The 17,809-nt window shown below is 41.4% G+C and overlaps 1 protein-coding gene across 1 annotated transcript in view; it reads left to right on the forward strand.

Moving 5' to 3' along the window:
* The window catches only part of ABCB11 (ATP binding cassette subfamily B member 11), an 83,085-nt gene that overhangs the window by 12,802 nt on the left and 52,474 nt on the right, over window positions 1–17,809 (forward strand). Inside the window, exons 3-9 of the mRNA XM_019554636.1 lie at window positions 4,311–4,332; window positions 5,371–5,421; window positions 5,525–5,573; window positions 11,647–11,888; window positions 13,140–13,227; window positions 14,552–14,685; window positions 16,112–16,283. Coding sequence (XP_019410181.1) covers window positions 4,311–4,332; window positions 5,371–5,421; window positions 5,525–5,573; window positions 11,647–11,888; window positions 13,140–13,227; window positions 14,552–14,685; window positions 16,112–16,283 — 758 coding nt within the window. The remainder of the gene's footprint in view (window positions 1–4,310; window positions 4,333–5,370; window positions 5,422–5,524; window positions 5,574–11,646; window positions 11,889–13,139; window positions 13,228–14,551; window positions 14,686–16,111; window positions 16,284–17,809) is intronic.

A 17,809-nucleotide genomic window follows, 5' to 3' on the forward strand; every position in this document is an offset into this window, starting at 1 on the left:
CTTATGACCCCTGCCACCCCCAGTGCTCCTTCCTGCCCATGGCAGGGGGTCGGACTCGATGATCTGTCTAGGTCCCTTCCGACTCATTGATTCTATGATTCTATGAACAAATTGATGCAAAAGCTTACAAGATCCATGATAGATATAGGCAAAAGCTTTATTATAACAAAAGGATCCTGAGAACTAGAACCTTTGCTACCTCAAGTATGTATGCATGGTGGTAAAACATGGATACAGGAGACAGTTGTCATTCATGAGGTAGCTCCTTGATCTTATGAAGTAGAGACAAGTGAAGGAAATGTCTACAGACAGAACAGGAAATACCTGTAGCACATCCAGGAAGAACAGGAGAAAAAAAAATGTCCAAAGCAGAGGTGGACATGGAGGAGACTACAGCACAGATGGATCGAGACAGTGCAGAGACTAATGTGATGCATGGCAGAGCTGCAAAGGGAACCACAAAAACTGATTGAAAATTGTTAGTTTATTTAAAAAAATGAATTATTTGAACCACAAACCAATATATTGTTATTGGTTAAAATGGGTTTTGCTTTTACTTGGAAAGAGGAGATGTGAGGATAGTATGCCTTCAAGAGCTAGGCAGAATTGGACAGAGCTGGAGAAGACAGTCTGGTGGCTGCCTGGGTGCTTGCAGCATGAATAGAAAAATGTCTTTGAAAAAGTAGCTCCTGCCTCAGTGAACTGAATCCACAATACAACACAGAACATCATCCAGCAGGTGTTCTTAGAGCACTCATACAGGCTTGGATATGTGGGAAGATTTTTGGCAATGCCATTTTGTCTAATACTACCTCATTGATGTGGGGAACCCAGGCTCAGTTTTGTTCTTTAACTTACATGTTCCAGGTAAATGCTCAAACCAGCAGACTACACACTATAGGGCAGGGGTTGGCAGCATTTTTGAGTAGAGTGCTAAAAATACCTACAACCTCAACTTGTAAGCTGTTGGTATACCAGGGGTGGATGTTGGGGGAGCCATGACGGGCCCAATCCTTGTTGTGGTAGCACAGCCCCAGTCTCTTCCCAGCTGTCCACCCCGAGGTGCATGTGCCAAGCAAAATGGCATTGCATGCCATGCTCTGGCACCTGTGCTGAAGGGTGTATCCTTGAAGGAACTTTCTTATTTCTTCCTATTGAATCTGTTCCACCCTGCATGAAATAATTAGTTTTATGGATGACAGAGAGAGAATGGATATGACTATATAGGGTGAGTCAGTGGTTCTTAAAGCTTTTGCATTAATAGGCCATTTTCAAACCTCAGCATTTCTCCTGGACTACAATGCACTATTTAATCAAACTTTTAATTGAAAATACTACATAGGCAGTGTAAATAAAGACAGGGTTCTAGGTGTTTAAAATTTCTATCTTTTTTTTTTTAGTGAAGTAATAATGAGATTCATATTGCAAAAAAACAGTAAAAACAGTACAGTAATGGTGGGTTGAATTGACTAACGTTTTAGCTTGACTCTGGCTCCACATCCAGCTTATACTGGTGCTTTGCGATGCCTACATTTGTAGAAGTGGATTTTTTTTGTACTTTCTTTGACCTCAAAACAAAGTGGCATCAAATATGCAATTGATTTGGCGAAAGTTCTGCGTAGTCAGACTGGGCATAGGACAAAAAATTCAGTTATTATTCATTTTGAAAACAGTAATTTTAAAGAGCCACTACAGCTCATGGGTGAGGGTCATGGTTGGCCTGTTGGAGACTTGTGTTGTCCCAGACTCTCAACTCATGGTTCTCTTCTTGGCTGTTGCTCATGTTCCTTGCTCCAGCCAAGCAAGAGACTCAAATATCCAGCTCTCTGATAGCCAAAGTCATACTTCTCACACTGAGAGTCTTTCTGACCTACAAAGTAAATTTGCAGTAGCTTCCTATAGCCTTGCTCACAGGACTCCTCATTGGTCCAGAAGTTTAGTGGCAGGACAAGCATCAGCAGCTTTAATGAAAATTCTCAAAAGACTTTCCCTCTTTGGGATTTTTTGGTACTAACGGGTTAAAGATGAGCAGCAGATACTAAGAAGGGAAGTCACTGCAGCAACAGAAAAAGTTTTCCTGTGTGGTTGCAGAAAATCTAAATACAACTTTTCTATGTAAGGAGTCTGAAAAAAAGTATTTCCTTCTGGGCTTGTTTCTTCTGGTTACTAAGAATACATTGGCTTGGGTTTTGCATCAGCTTTTGAAGTGTGCGTAAGTTTTAATTTTATTATAAAACCCAAAAGCAACTCTGTCCTGCTTGTACAGATTTAATTCTGTTTTTATGACTAATAGTAGTGTTCAAATTGACCAATAAGGTCTCTAGATTTTGTTTTATTAGGCAGCTCATTGCCACAAGTGGCAACAGTGTGTATCAGGTGATCTACCCATGTCAGAAAAAAGTCATGTTGCCAATCTGGCAAGATGTACATGTAGCTGCCATATGGGAATCCAAAATGACTGCCATGAATTCATGTTTTAATCAATATTTCAGCCCCCACTAGGATTGGTTTTGTCAGTAATCCCAGTGATGAAACAACATTGTATGAACTGAAGAGATCATAACATTTCTGTTGTGATAGCCATATTGGATTCCAAGCCGGCTGACACATTAGCATGTATGTATCAGCTCAATGTAATTAAAAAACCTAGTAAACTGTAATACTAAAACCTCACAAATTCTATCACTACCAATTTCATAGCAGGCCTACAGTACTGAAAACATTACAACTCAGGCTTGTCTACTGGCTCAAGTTATATTGAATAAGACAATATAATCTTTTTTATTTCAGAATGTGGATAAGTCAGATATTAATAATACATAACTCAATGGCAAAGAAACACACAAGCATATTTTCAGCTCAAGGCAATAGGAAAATCCAATAGTCTATGCCAATGGTAATACAATGTTATATTATAAGGAGAGGATAAATCAGAAATCAACGGATTGATATTGGATTAGACCTAATTGACAGAAAAAGTAACAAAAGGGACTACAGTTCCATAAAGAGGAGGTCATTCTTATAAGTTACTGCTAACACAGACTAAGGTGCATGCAAAGTCCTTTTTGTCTGTAGGCCTCAGTTATCACAGCATATTTCACTCTCCTCGTGCATTGTAGGTTGTCAGGGAAGCCTGAGGACCTAGCAGTTTGGCTGTGGTTTTCTCAGTGGCAAGTAGGAAGGCATTGTGACACTCAACACTGTAATGACCATGTTCTTCTGTAGATCTAGCCCCAATCCCCCACTAATTCCATCTGCCACCCCCTTGAGAATATGTACAAAGGCCCAAGAAGCAGTGGAAATACTGTGCTTCCAATACAAGGTGAGATGAAGGTAGGTAGTCAGAAGAGATTCTGGCTACAAGGATTTCTTTTTATCTTCTGTGAATGGTTGTCGGTATGGAGTAATCGTGCTGAGTACAGTGTTATTGAACTGGGAAGGAAATAAGAGGAAAAGGATTTTCCATACAAGCGATAGCAAGACTTAATTAAAGCAAATCATGACTCTAAACTTTGCTGAGGCCTGAGAATTGGTCTGAGACTTTAATACACAAGTGCTCCAGAGGCTTCCCAGGAGGTGTGATAGCTTTGCCTTCCTCTCCAGGGACAGAGCTGCCCTTGCCCTGTCAATTTCTGATGGCTGCCACAAAAGGGTATGGAGCCACAGCCCCTTCCCTAAGCAGCTCCTTCCAAGTTACCAGTACTCTGAAATACTGGCCAGATGAAGCAGTGGCAAAAATGATTCATAATCAAATTATTTGTCACTTGGTTGCATACTATGACAGATTAACATATTTTCTTAATATTTAGAATCACTCTGGACTTCTTCCAAATGCTGTTTTGATCTAGCTATAAGTGGGTACCTTGTCAGTGGCTGGGGGGCCCAGAGGTGATGGGATATAAATGCTAACCAGATCACAGCCTTGTGGACTGCCGGCTGCAGAATTGTCATGTCTTAGCCATGGTGGCCAAATAGGACTTTTAGGGTAAAGCAGTCCTGACCATTTTGGACAGGAAAATTGTTATTCATGCAATAACTAACAGCATTATAAGTCATATATTCTATTTATTTATGTTGTATTAAAATACAATAATTGTTAATGTAAATAAGGAGAATAGAGCATATTAGCAATGAATTAATTATTTTCAATGAATTATTTGACTGATATAAGACGTACCAGTGAGAATGAGGTTTCTGGTTCCTGGGGTCCTAAGGTCTTTTTTTCCCCCCTCATTTGAGAGCATGTCTGCTAAAGAATATATACTTTAACAATAATTATTAACTAAAGTGTGCATTTATTTTCCTAACAGATAATGGCTTTCAGAAACCAGAGTAAGTGGAACAATCAATTCTTCTTGGAATATCAAAGGAAGTTAGATGTTATCATATGAAATTGATGCATGTATGACATTTACAGTATTTAATGTAAAGCTATACCCTTGATTTGTTAAGCTGTGCTCCTTGATACAACTGATAAGGGTAGAGTAAAGCAGTCTTTTTTTAAGATTTGTGGTTCAGAGTTTTAGAAACTGTAGAGCAATGAGAACTAAACAACCAACTCTTCCTAACAAACACTTCCCCTTTTGTGTCTATCCCTGTCATCACTAGTCACTAGCATTATTTTATTATTTTATTTATCTTGCATGACACGAGGCCAAAACTGAGGGTGCCTCTTCTCCAGCAATTCCTGTAAGTTTCTTGAACCCACAGGGGTCCTATTGGGAAAACAGATGCATATACATAGCACTACACAGATCATGTGCTTAGGCTTCAGAAAGTATACAGGAGTACTATAGTTTCAGTGCATTGCTACATTTTTTTTAAATGTCAAATAAACTCAAAACCCAGAGTCTCCATTCTAATCATGGTGCTGTGAAGCAAAAGCTAACTATAGTCTCACCTGCATAAGTCTGAATGTTTTTTAATCATAAAATATTTCTCCTTGGTGGAGAAGAGTGCTGAATATTGGTAGCTACTTCTTTGACCTATGAAGCACAACCAGAGGGCAGTCTTGGGCAGAGTGGTTTCTACAGGATCAGTGGCATGGGAGATTTTATGCAGTCACTGGTTTCCTTTCTAACATACCCTCCCCACCTCCCCCAGCACAATTGTGAGTGAATACTCAGGCCTAAAAAACAGTATGTTCAATATGTATTGACAATTATAGCTGTTCTACAATGTGCAAATGCTTAAATCTTGCAGAAAAAACAATATCAGATAGCTGGCCTAGAACCAGTTTGAGAGTCAAGTCTAAACTGTGTAGAATTTTTTAAAAATGAAGCTATCTGGGTAAATTTTCAGTGTAATATGTGATACTGGAGATTAAATGAAGAGAATAAAGGATTTATGCTAGAACTTCTAATTTGCTAGGTATTTCTGTATAAATGAGGAACCTTCTCCAAAGAAGAAAAAGGGGGACAAGTGAGTTAAATTCAGTTCACTATATAATTATTATTATTGAAGAGAACATAAACTTCATGGCTAGAGTGTAAATCTCTTATCTGTATATTTTACTTTCTAAAAGGTCATCAAACAAGAAAGAAAACAGTATTCGGATTGGCTTCTTTGAACTGGTAATGAAAGTGCTGGATTTAAATATTGCATATATATTATTCTGTGGGGTTATTCACATTAATCTTTATGGTTGTAACAGTATGTTACTGTTCAGTCAAAAAGTCTAAGAATTAAAACATCTTGGGTGAAAACTTGCCCCATTTAACTCAGTAGGAGTTTTAGCATTGACTAAAATACAATTAGAATTTCACCCGTAGGGCCTGGATTCAGGACACATTTGTACAGGTATAATTATATTGGGTTTTTTGCAACATAGTTTGGAGCAACCAACCAAACAGCTATCCTGAGCATAGGGTCTATTACAGTGCTTATCAGTAGGTGGGTATGGAAAAAATAGTAGCCTGTTTGCCTGTAGGAAATGGCTATCCTGTGGTAGCTGTAGACATACAGCAGTTATATCCATTTATTTCTCACTAGGGTAGTGAAGAATATGATTAATAATGTTAATAAATAAAAGATGTACAAAATAACAATATTTTTTACCCTTTTTCCCCTTCTGATTTCCCCTCCCCCCCTTTCTCTTTGTTGAAAATCTTTTCTTTTTTGAGCCTGAAACAGCACTATTTTGGCAGGTTAAAATCACTGTGGGAAAATCCTCAAGCGTAGAACTATCCAAATATAAGGTGGGGTGCAGACAGAAGTAACATTAAAAACATTAAAAAAGGTAGTATTTGTAGGGCCTTTTGGCTGGAACACTTCAAAGTAAGTGTGGTTGCATGCAGCCGCATGCTCTCCAGTTGGGGGGTGCTACAGGGGGTGGGCTCCATGCTCTGTTCTGTTGCAGCCCTATGATGCTATAATGGGTCTTATACCAGGCAAGAAGACTAAGACACAGTTGTCCTCAACTAAAAATAAGTTTATTAAACCTTAACTGGAGTAGATTCATAGATTCATAGATGCTAGGGTCAGAAGGGACCTCAACAGACCATTGAGTCCGACCCCCTGCTTAGGCAGGAAAGAGTGCTGGGGTCATATGATGCCAGCCAGATGCCTATCCAGCCTTCTCTTAAAGACCCCCAAAGTAGGGGAGAGCACCACCTCCCTTGGAAGCCCAATCCAAAATTTGGCACCCTTACTGTGAAGTTTTTCCTGATATCTAGCTTAAATCTGCTGTCTGTCAGTTTGTGACCATTGTTTCCTGTTACCCCAAGAGGCGCCCTGATGAGCATAGCATCTCTGATCCCTTGCTGCATTCCCCTAATGAATTTGTAGGTGGCCAGAAGATCACCTCTCAGCCTTTTCTTGCAGAGGCTGAAGAGGTGCAGGTCCCTCAGTCTCTCCACACGGGCCTTGTCCTGTAAGCCCCTAACCATACGAGTGGCTCTCCACTAGACCCTCTTGAATCTATTAACATCTTTCTTGAAGTACGGTGCCCAAAACTGGATGCAGTACTCCAACTGTGGTCTGACTAATGCTGCATAAAGGGGAAGTGTCACTTCCTTGGTTCTATTTGTCATGTATCTGCTGATGCATGATAAAGTGCGATTAGCTTTGTTGATGATTTCGTCACATTGATGACTCATGTGCATCTTGGAGTCCACTATGACTCTCAGATCCCTCTCTGCTTCTGTGCTGCTGAGAGGGTCACTTCCCAGCCAGTAGGTGTGCTGGATATTTTTGCACCCTAGGTGCAGCACTCTGCTCTTGTCCTTGTTGTACTGCATCCTATTGTGTACTGCCCACTTCTCTAACCTGTCCAGGTCTGCCTGCAATTGTTCCCTACCCTCTGGAGTGTCCACTTCACCTCACAATTTAGTATCATCTACAAACTTGGACAGAGTACATGTCACACACACATCCAAGTCACTGATGAAGATATTGAAGAGTACAGGTCCAAGGACCAAATCCTGCGGGACCCCACTACCCACATCCTTCCAGGTCGATACCGATGCATCTACTACCACTCTCTGGGTGCGACCACTAAGCCAATTTGCCAGACCATGTAAACGTCTGTGTCACAGCCTCTTAATTTATTTATGAGAATAGGATGAGATACTATACTTAAGGCCTTGCTAAAATCCAAGAAAATGACATCCACCCCTACTCCTGCATCTAAGCATTTTGTGACCCTGTCATAAATTGAAACCAGATTGGTCAGGCATGATATACCTGCTACAAATCCATGCTGGTTTTCCTGATGCATTATTTTTCCTGCTGGACTCCCACAAATATGATCCTTGATAGCAGTAGCAGTTAAAAATTTTAGGTTTGTAGATAGTCAAAGTAGATGCTCACCACCCCAAAATATTGCGAACGCAGCTTCACTGGTTGATCAGGCCATGAAGTCTTGTCCGGGGCTCCTGGCTCCCATGTCTGATGTCAAGACAGGATCTTGAATCAGTGAAAGGATCTCTTCAGGCTTTCTTCAGGAGTGTTTCAAAGGGTACACTCTTTCACTTCTCTTTATATACAATATAGCTTGCATTTCTTAATACATAAAATTAACTTAAGCCTTCCTCCTAATGCATGTTAATAATCTTGCTTCTGTTTGCCAAAAATACCTTTAACTGGAATTTTCTATTCTGAGGTAATCTTTTCATTCTTAGGTGGGGGTAGATTTTGCTCTCACTGTCCCCCTTTAGCCCAGGTTATATTTATTCAATTCAGTTAGCCAAATTCCTGATTTGTTTTAAGTCAGGGACAGTATTTTTCCATCTGCTCCTTTCACTGGGTGCCGGTCTTGTCCACAATTCAAGCTAAGCATGCAGCTTGAGCTGAGCACAAAGGTCAAACCAGGCCTGAAGGCCCCTGTGTACCAACAACTCCCCCCTCTTCTCACTCCTGACAGAGTGGTGGGAAAAGAGCAGACTGTCAGTGCCCCTCTGTAGTTTCCCTTCTCCCAGAGCTGTGGATCTACTGTCCTCCACAGGATGAAAGGGAGGGGGGTGGAGCCAATGTCAGTGGATGCTCTCCTGCTGTTCCCCTGACCACCTGGCTGCCAGAACCAGGAGACCAGAGACCATGACCCTTCTTCAACCCCTGCCTACCACCCCCACTTAGAACTGGAGATATATGGGAAATGGAGACTGGAGAGCCAAAATCTGACTCCAGCTTCAGCAGTATGGGGCACAGGTGGTGTCAGGTGGTGGAGACAGTTGTGCAGGTAGGGAGGTCTGGCAGAAGAATTAGCAGTAGGGGTGTGGGGTCTTGTGGTGGCAGTGGAGGGGCTCTTATAATGGCAGTGTCCTTCCATTAGTATTCTAGCCTCCAACACCAATCCTCCAAACTTCTTGTCTCCCCCTCCCACTTGAGAGGAGAGGTAAAAGGGGGTTGGAGCCTGGAGAGCTAGAATCACAGCTCTTGGGCCAGGTGCATGGGAGTCCCATGTGGCATGGGGGTGTGGGGTCCTGCCATGCCTGGAATACCCCAACAGCTAGGGAAGTACAAGTGCCTCAAGTACTAACAGCTCAATCACTTTTGATGCTGTTGGTGCCACTGCTCCAGGTGCTTTGTTGGGGACAGCAGTGGCCAAGGTGCATCAGTTTGGTTGTTAGATTGTTCACCCCACTCTCTCTCCCTTTTCCATGAAGAGGCTAGATCAGAGCACTCTGGGATTCGGGGGTCTCTGTCTTTGTGAAGAGGTAACACAAACGTGAAATGCTTCCAAGAAGTACTTCCTTCCAAGAGGTACCTTTTTGTAATGTTTTTGATGTTTTTGGAATGCTTCAGAGGGCATGTACATTTGTACAGCTGCCCCTTTAAAGCATTTCAAAGGCATGTGGAACACTTCAGAAGATACATCTGTCCACGTCCTTACACTGGTGTACGTCTGTGTCTTCAGCTTATCCTGGAGCAGCTGGTAGCTCTAAAGAAACATGTTTAAACTAGGTGCATTAGGTGATGGGTGTGCAAACAGGAATGCAAGCAGGGCAGATAGCCAAGCAGGAAGGACATAGAGAAGGCAGTCAGGCAGGTGCTGAGAGGCTGGAACAACATTGAGAACTGGCGGTTACCAATGAGGGACTTAAGTGTCTATACACAAACGCTAGGAGTATGGGGAATACACAGGAGGAAATGGCTACACAGGAGGAAATGGCATTCCTGCTAGCAAATAGGGAATATAATCTTGTCGGAATAATGGAGACCTGCTGGGACACCATGCATGACTGGTAGAGGAGAAGGGAGGAGGTGTAGCTCTCTATGTAAAGGTGCAGTATGCCACCTTGAAGACCCAAACTGCTTTGAAAGAAAGGCAACTCGAGACCCTTTGGGCCAAGATACTGGGGGGGGATAAGGAGATGGGAACTTGATGGGTGGTGTCTACTACAGACTGCCACGCCAGGAGGAGCTGGATCTGGAATTTTCCAGAGAACTGATTGTGGCTGCACATTCAAGGGACATGGTTGTCATGGGTGACCTCAATTACCCTGACATTTGCTGGGAGGAGCACTTGGTCAGATCTGACCGGTCACATAGGTTTTAGTACACGAGGTGAACAGGCCAACCACGGGGAAGGCTTTACTGGATTTCATTCTATCTAAAGGGGATGACCTGGTGGGAGATCTGAAGATTGTGGATAATCTGGGAGATAGTGATCATAAGATGATAGAATTCACTATCCGTCGTAGAGCAGGGAAGTGTTTGACTTCAAGAAGACTGACTTCAGTGAGCTTAGGAAAACAGTGGGAGAGACCCTATGGGAAGAGGGACTGGAGGGGAAGGGAGTTCAGGAAGGGTGACCATTCCTCAAAGGAGTGATCCTTAGAGTACAGAAAATGTCCATTCCTGTATGCAGGAAAGGTGAGAAAGGGACCAGAAAGCCATCTTGGTTTACCAGAGGAATCAAGGATTGTTTAAAAAAGAAAAAGGGGGCTTACAGACAGTGGAAACAAGGGCTGTGCAAAACAGCACCATTTTGCTGCTATTCCATTTTAAAGGGACAGTGCTTCCTTTTGCTTTTTCAAAGCACTATGCCGTTTTGTATCGTCAAAATTGTTTCGCTGTTTTGATGCTGTTTCAACGTTTCGCCCATAGGTTATAATGGGGAATAATGAAAATTCCCATAACTTTGCCATTTATTTCTTGATTCAAATGAAAACAGCAGGGATGGTAACCCCTACTGAGGCCACAAAGTCTGTCAAGTTTCAAGGAGATAGGTCAAGGGGTTTCTGGGAAACTTCACCTCAAACTGTTCAGAGCAAAACTCATGTCACTCGTAAGTGTGAAGGCACAGAGAAAGCTCAGTTAAAACAATGCTTTTTATGCTGTTTTTCTGACCCTCCCCCAAAGCACTGGGATCAGAAGAGACCTCAGGGAAGGATCACAGTGAGCTACACAACTGACATAAGTTATACTGCTGTAAATGTATTGTGTGGCCATGCTCTTACTCTACATTTTTTTCTACTGTCTTCCATCCACTGCAAAGGTTTTGTATTTGCTCTGTGTTGTCGTTTGACACTTTACTATATCTGCATATATACTCAATTCAATGTTTTATCATAATTCAGTCCTTCTTTCAGCAAATAGAGCTTATATGTCCTACATCCCTAAAAATGTATACATTAATCTTGTATAAACTTATTCACCATCCTATTCTGAAACTGTCATATTTAATCAGATTTCTACCATAGAACCACAAAAACACTAGAAGTAAATTATAAATTATTTACTCCATGAATAGGCTGTTCTTAATGGCTTCTTCAGTCCCTGTATTGCTATCCATCTCCTTCCTCCTGGCAAAGCCCATGCAGATAAAGTTGGCTTTCAAGTTACTATTCATGGTCCGCTTGAGCACTGGCTGCTGACTTGTGGCTATGATCTAAATTAGAGGCTTGTTTTTATTACTTTGTGTTTATCTGATTGTACATTCTTCGGGAGGTATACGTTCAGCTCTTGTGCACATTGATAGCTCTTACTGCAATCAAAATGGAGTGCAGTTAGATTAAGACTGGAGAATAGGTTTTTGTCTTACCTCTGTGGTAAAAACACTCCTGAACAAAGTTATTGCTCCTGAACATTGTTGAAATTGTTCTCCTAAAATCTTGGTTAGGTGTATATGATTAATAGACCATCAATGCAAGATTAACCTCAAAGCCACTGCTGAGCTCAGATCATATTTTTTTCTTCCCTTAGTTTCGATTTTCTTCATCTTCTGAGATTTTCATGATGACTTTTGGTACTTTCTGTGCTATTCTTCATGGAGCAGCCCAGCCATGCATGTTGCTTGTCTTTGGTATAATGACAGACACATTTATTCAATATGACATTGAGAAGCAGGAGCTTAGAGATCCAGGCAAAACATGTGTGAATAACACCATAGTGTGGATCAACAGTTCCCTTCACCAAAATGAAACTAACCCATCAATAAGTTGTGGGTAAGTAGTCCATGGATTTGATTTTTTTCTTTGCTGTCAGGTATTTTAAGTGCTAGTGAAGTCCAGTTCTGGCTCAGAGGCTGAGTTTTCTATACGTAGACCAGGAAGAACAAGGGAAAGGTTTCTACTAGTGAGCCTGAACTCTGACTTAAAGGCACCATCTGTAGGAATAGGAAGGTAGTTCATGTCTGCACAGTCATTTGGACTTCTGAGCTACCAAAAATTGCTGTCAGCAGGGATGCTCCTTAGGGAAAGTATTTTTACTCTCATAGGAACACTTGTCTACTAGGAACAACCTAAGACTATTTTATGAAGATCACTGGGCATTCATTAGATTATAATGCATTTTGGTGAATTCCCATCTTCCTGGACCAGATTTGAAGCTATGACCCCAGATATGGTTCTGTATAGGGTTGCAAATCATTTAATTACTCAAGAATATTACAGCTTAGGGTCCCTGACATTTTATGTGTGTAATTCTTAGTTTATACAGGAGCTTTTAAATGCTTGGAATTGTTTTTTCTGCCTTTAAAATTTGCTCATTCTGAATTTGAGCTTGTAAGAAAATAGAATGGTGCCTGCTATCATTAGCTCATAGAGAAATCTAGAGAAACAGCTAGGGAACTCCAAAGAGATATTTTTAAATAACCTTAGTATGAGAACTGATATTCTTCAGAAGTATTATAGAGACTATAGTAATTCTATGTGACCTAAAACATCTGACCATTTTCACTGGTAAACTTTGTAACTGTTCAAAATAATAGTTGATATTTGGATGTACTTTAACAACAGCCTTTCTTATTAATCTGTAGAACAGATTTTTGTAACCATGTTAGCTACCATAATGGTACAAAGTAACTAAATTCAGTTATCCAAGGAAAATGTGTTGGTCCTCCCCCCATGCAATTCTCTATTTGAACTTTTCATTGCATGAGGCTTGGTAGCATTTCACAGCCATCCCTTACAAACTTACATTTCACAACATCCTTTACAAACTACCCTTCCATGGCACAGAAGGTATGGAGAGAACCTCTTTGGCCCTCCCAAGTCCCTGATCTTTGCTAAGAATAGACTGAGTATTAATGAAAAGTGATATCATTGATACTGATAACTGAAGTATTTGGATCTCCAGGATGCATCAAATTTAGAAGCATACTCAAAATACCTTTAAGATTCAAGGCAGTGGATGTCCCTAAAAGGGGTTTTTTAAGCTTTCCAAAATGTATAATGCTATTGTTTGTTTTTTTTAAGGTTACTGGACATTGAAAGTGAAATGACCACTTTTGCAGCTTACTATGCAGGAATTGGCTGTGCAGTGCTTGTCCTGGGATACCTCCAAGTCAGTATTTGATTCCCTAAGTTATTTCCTGTATATAAAATGAGAAACTGTTGTTTCATAACAGAGTCCCCTAGATTCCACTTCAGTGTATAAAGGAAAAAACATGGGCTTTGTAATGCTTCAGATGCTAATCTTGTGACCTGGCACTTTAGCCTATACAGGTGACTAGCCCTCAGAATTCAAGCTGTGCGTTAGCTTTCTGCTGGGCCTTTCCACAAGTGTGAACCCAAGTCAGTCATCCGGGAAGGTCAGAACCATCTGCTGCCTTCAAACCATATGGAAGTTTGGTTCACAATGGCCAGTGGCAGAATATAATGAGAGCCAAATTCTGAGTGTCACACTCAAATATCTGTATGGATAAGGCATTTGCTTTGTACACTATAAAATGTAATGTAATTTCCCCTAGCTGGTAAATGGCTCCATTCAATTTTCACTTATATTGGAAAAATCTGAAGTAGCTGCAATAAAGGCTAGGAAGATACAGTAGTATAAAATTGGTTTAAGAGGTGAATTGGGCCCAGAATTTTCTATAATAATAGTTTGTGCTACTGCAGTTCATATCTGTGTGATCTGAACCATCCCGTGGAGCATGCTACTGTGGGATTTTTTTAATTATTATTTTACTTTCCCTCTCTTCTTATTTGTCAGTTGAAAAAGCCATTTTCGTAGAGTTTTGTTGATTCAGAAAGATGGCCACCCCAGAGAGGGCTGCACATCAGCAGGGAATGCAGAGTGGCTATAGTCTGTAGGCATAGGAAATAGTATAAATAGGGGTGGCAAGGAAGGCCAAGTGCTGAATTAGAGGGGCTTCAGAATGATGGCTGTGGTAGCAACAGGCAGGTGCAAAGACCGTCACAGCTGTTGTAGCAGCAAGAGCAACCAGGCATGGGCAAAACACATTGTGGCAATAGCAGCTAGGGGTTTTGAGTCCCCGAGGTGGACAAGAATGGCCCTCATTCCCTCCTACCCCCACTCTCTGGTGCTTAGAACTCCCTTCCCTCTCCCCCTCCTCTAGAGCATAGTGCTGGCTAGTTATGCCTTTGGGCTTAGGCAGCTATAGATATACGTAGCCTCCATGCAGTCCCACTGATATTAATTGTCTTGGCACTACCTCTCCCTCTCTTGGAACTGAGGCAGCTGCTTTGCCAGATTCTGTAAGGCAGGATTACTTACAGATAAAAGGCATGATTTAAACCCTTCATAGCTGGATCCTTTTAATCATAATGGTAATCTCATCAAGAACCATGTTAGGGTATTTGCATTTATGGGAGTAGAAAGGATTTTCTTTTATTGCAACTCAGAAGTCACCTTATTCTCTTTCCAGATCTGCCTTTGGGTAATATCTGCAGCTCGACAGATTCAGAAAATCAGGAAAGCTTATTTCAGGAAAGTAATGAGAATGGATATAGGCTGGTTTGATTGCACATCAGTTGGAGAATTGAATACACACCTTTCTGAGTAAGTAGTCCTGCCACACTGCATATCTTTGTATTTTCTACAGTTTGGTGAGCAGCAGAGCAGCATATAAAACCACTGTGGGCCCCCATACATTCAATTAATGAAGGGTCAGATTAAAAACAGGACTTCAGTGCTTTAAGAAGGGTTTAAGGTAAATCTAGGTACCAAAGCCCAAACCTGCAAGCTGAAAATCCCTGCTCATCTGCAACCTAAATCAGGAGCTGTGGCAACTTCATAGGTGCCCCACTTTTTGACTTCAGGGTTCCCCAAGTGCTTAGAGTTTTGCCTCTCAACTTGTCCAGAACTGCCCTATCTTGATAGAGTTGACCAGCTTAGTTCATGTCTAAGCTAAACTGGGAGTCACAAACTTATCCAATGACTGTAGAGTGTAAAGCACAAACTCAGTTTTGATACCCTGCCTGGGACACAGGGTAGCAGCTTCAACAGGAGGGGTGAAGAGCTGCTCCCACTCAAATTAGTCTATAATGTGGTGGTTAGAGTACTCTTTGGTAGGTGGCAGTTTGAATCTCCTTGGCCAGAGGAAAGAACTGACTCTGGGTCTCCCACTCCCTGATCAAGTACCCTCACCACTAGTCCATTATTCAAAAGGGTTGCTCCTACTACTCATCATGTTTATGTTGTAAGATAAAATGGGGAGTTCTATTGAATCTTTTGAAAGGAAGGACATAGGAAAGCCCCTACAGCAAAAGGTTCAGGCTGCAGCTGTATGATAGAGGGAGATGTCCCCTTAGAGTCCTGAATAAAGTGCCTACACACCTAACATAGGGTTCTGGCTTCCACTCTGGGGGCTGGGCACTGGAAAGTTGGGTGTTACAGCACCCCACACATCTTGGACTAAATCTCCACGTCTCATAATAGATCTTGCTCTAAAAGCCTACTTCATATCCTACTACCTTCATTAAACATTAATCCAAATTGTAAAGATCTGATCCAAAGCCTACTAAGGTTGTTGGAACTTGTTGGGCTTGAATAGGAGCCAAATCCTTCTGTGCTCTAACTCAGAAAAAATGATGTGGATACTTTGGTGATTGGGGCTATTAAAATATTTAGCTAGACAGGCCGTTTTATGGGATTAAATTTTATGATACCACCTCAAGAGCTTGTAGCTGGAAAATCGGATATTGTCTAGAAGTAAAGGATTCCCTTTGAGTATCCCATTCACAAAGACAAAATTTTGCATGTCGTCAAAATGGATGCTGCTGCCAAACTGCTGTTAGTTTGATTTTCTTTTTCTTTTCTGTTCAGACTCCCTGAAAGTGGTGATAGGAAAAAAACAGGGGACAGGAAAGTTGCAGAATTCTCAAACCAAAAACAATAAATAATATTCATTAAAATAAAATTCAGCTCAGAATGTAATGGAGATGTAAAGAGATTCCACTGTCACCACTTGTCCTGTTCTTTACAGCGATGTTAACAAAATCAGTGATGCTATTGCTGATCAAGTAGCGATCTTTATCCAGCGCTTCAGTACCTTTATTTGTGGATTCCTGTTAGGATTTGTCAGTGGCTGGAAACTGACTTTGGTCATTATTGCAGTTAGTCCATTGATTGGGATTGGAGCAGCCATCTATGGCTTGGTAAGATATTTTTATGTAGTTTGTTTCTAAACATGATGGTTATTCATGGCAATGTATCATATATTTGGGGCCCAGATTCTGATTACAGTGCACTGCAATAAGTACAGGGTATCTTTCCTAAGGATAGATCTACACTGCTGGGAAGTTTATAGTTACATGGCAACACAGAGTTCCTAGTGGGATAATTTGCCCTGCTTCTTGGCAGGGTAAATTAGCCTGTGTAGAGCTCTGTGATGCTATTGCTAGGTTGCTGCCAGCACTTGAGCTAACTCATGTATCTCTAAATTATGCTGCAGGGGAGATGTTCAGTCAGTTGGCTGACTGTTGTTGAGATTATAATCTGGCCTCTTGCTTTCTTTTAATATAATATACACATTATGATGGTCATTTTTATGGGGTTTGAATTCTGTGTCTGTGTTAGGGGAGAATTCTGGTAGGACTTTATAACTCATTTTCCCTTTCCTTTTTCCTCATTTTGGCTAACCAGATGACATATTTTCCTCTTTCCTCCTTGCAAATGAGAAGACACTTTTCTGTTGAGGTGTGAAATGAAGTATTAAAACAAAAACACACCTTAAAATCTGTGAGCATCTGTTCTTGATTCTCCTATCTTTGATATGGTGTCTGGCATTTGCTTTATTTCCTTTTCACTGTATTGCCTTTCTATTTATTATTTTGCTCCTCTCTCCATTATAACCTGCCTGCCTTCCCACCTCTCTCTTCTTTCTATCTCCTGTCTCCGTTTTCTCGACATAGCTGATCTCTTCAGTTTCTGTGCCGCTGCTTCTCCCTCAGTGGCTCTGCTTGCCCACTAGCTGATGGATTGCCTTCTTCTCATTACTGGTTCTCAATGTTCCTAATTGTCCTTGAGCATGAGATGGAAGAACCTAAGCTATGTTCAGCCCCTGTGTACCACCAGAGATGACCACTCTTATGAAAGCAAAAGGGCTTTGGAAGAGAAGCATTGCAACTGCTTTGTCACTGCTTGTTCATCTAGAACTAGGTACAATGGAGATGTTAGGCACCTAAACATCAGCTGTTGCACTGCCTAATTTTTCAGGCACTTAGCCTCAGCAGGGGAATACAGAACGCTGAGTTTAGCACCTAACCTTCAACACAGGTCAAGTGTAAAAAACCTCAGAATGGGATCCACCAGCAGCCTGCTGAATTAACCAATAGAAATCCTGAAGACAGGGGTATGTCTTAAATGCTGCTCCTCAGAGATGTTCCTTTCATCTGTTTAGATCCACAGCCTGGAGCTCTCACCCAAAGGTAGGGCCTGACAGACTTTTTTAGTTTATTAAAAAAACTGAGCAGGGCTGACTTGTAAACTATGCAGCCAGAGGAGGAGCCTGCTTTTCCTGTAATCCCCGAGTAGTTAGAGCACTTGCCCAAGAAGGTCTTTTCAAGTCCTGCCTCTGAAAAGCAGAAGTCCCCATCTCCTACCTCTCAGGCTAGCAAAGTTTGGCTAGAGGCTCCTTCCATCCTTCATGTTGAAGCTGTTATGTTCAGAAAGAAATGCAAGA

Source organism: Crocodylus porosus, unplaced genomic scaffold, assembly GCF_001723895.1.
Source record: "Crocodylus porosus isolate Cpor-Errol unplaced genomic scaffold, CroPor_comp1, whole genome shotgun sequence".
NCBI classification, from domain to species: Eukaryota; Metazoa; Chordata; order Crocodylia; family Crocodylidae; genus Crocodylus; species Crocodylus porosus.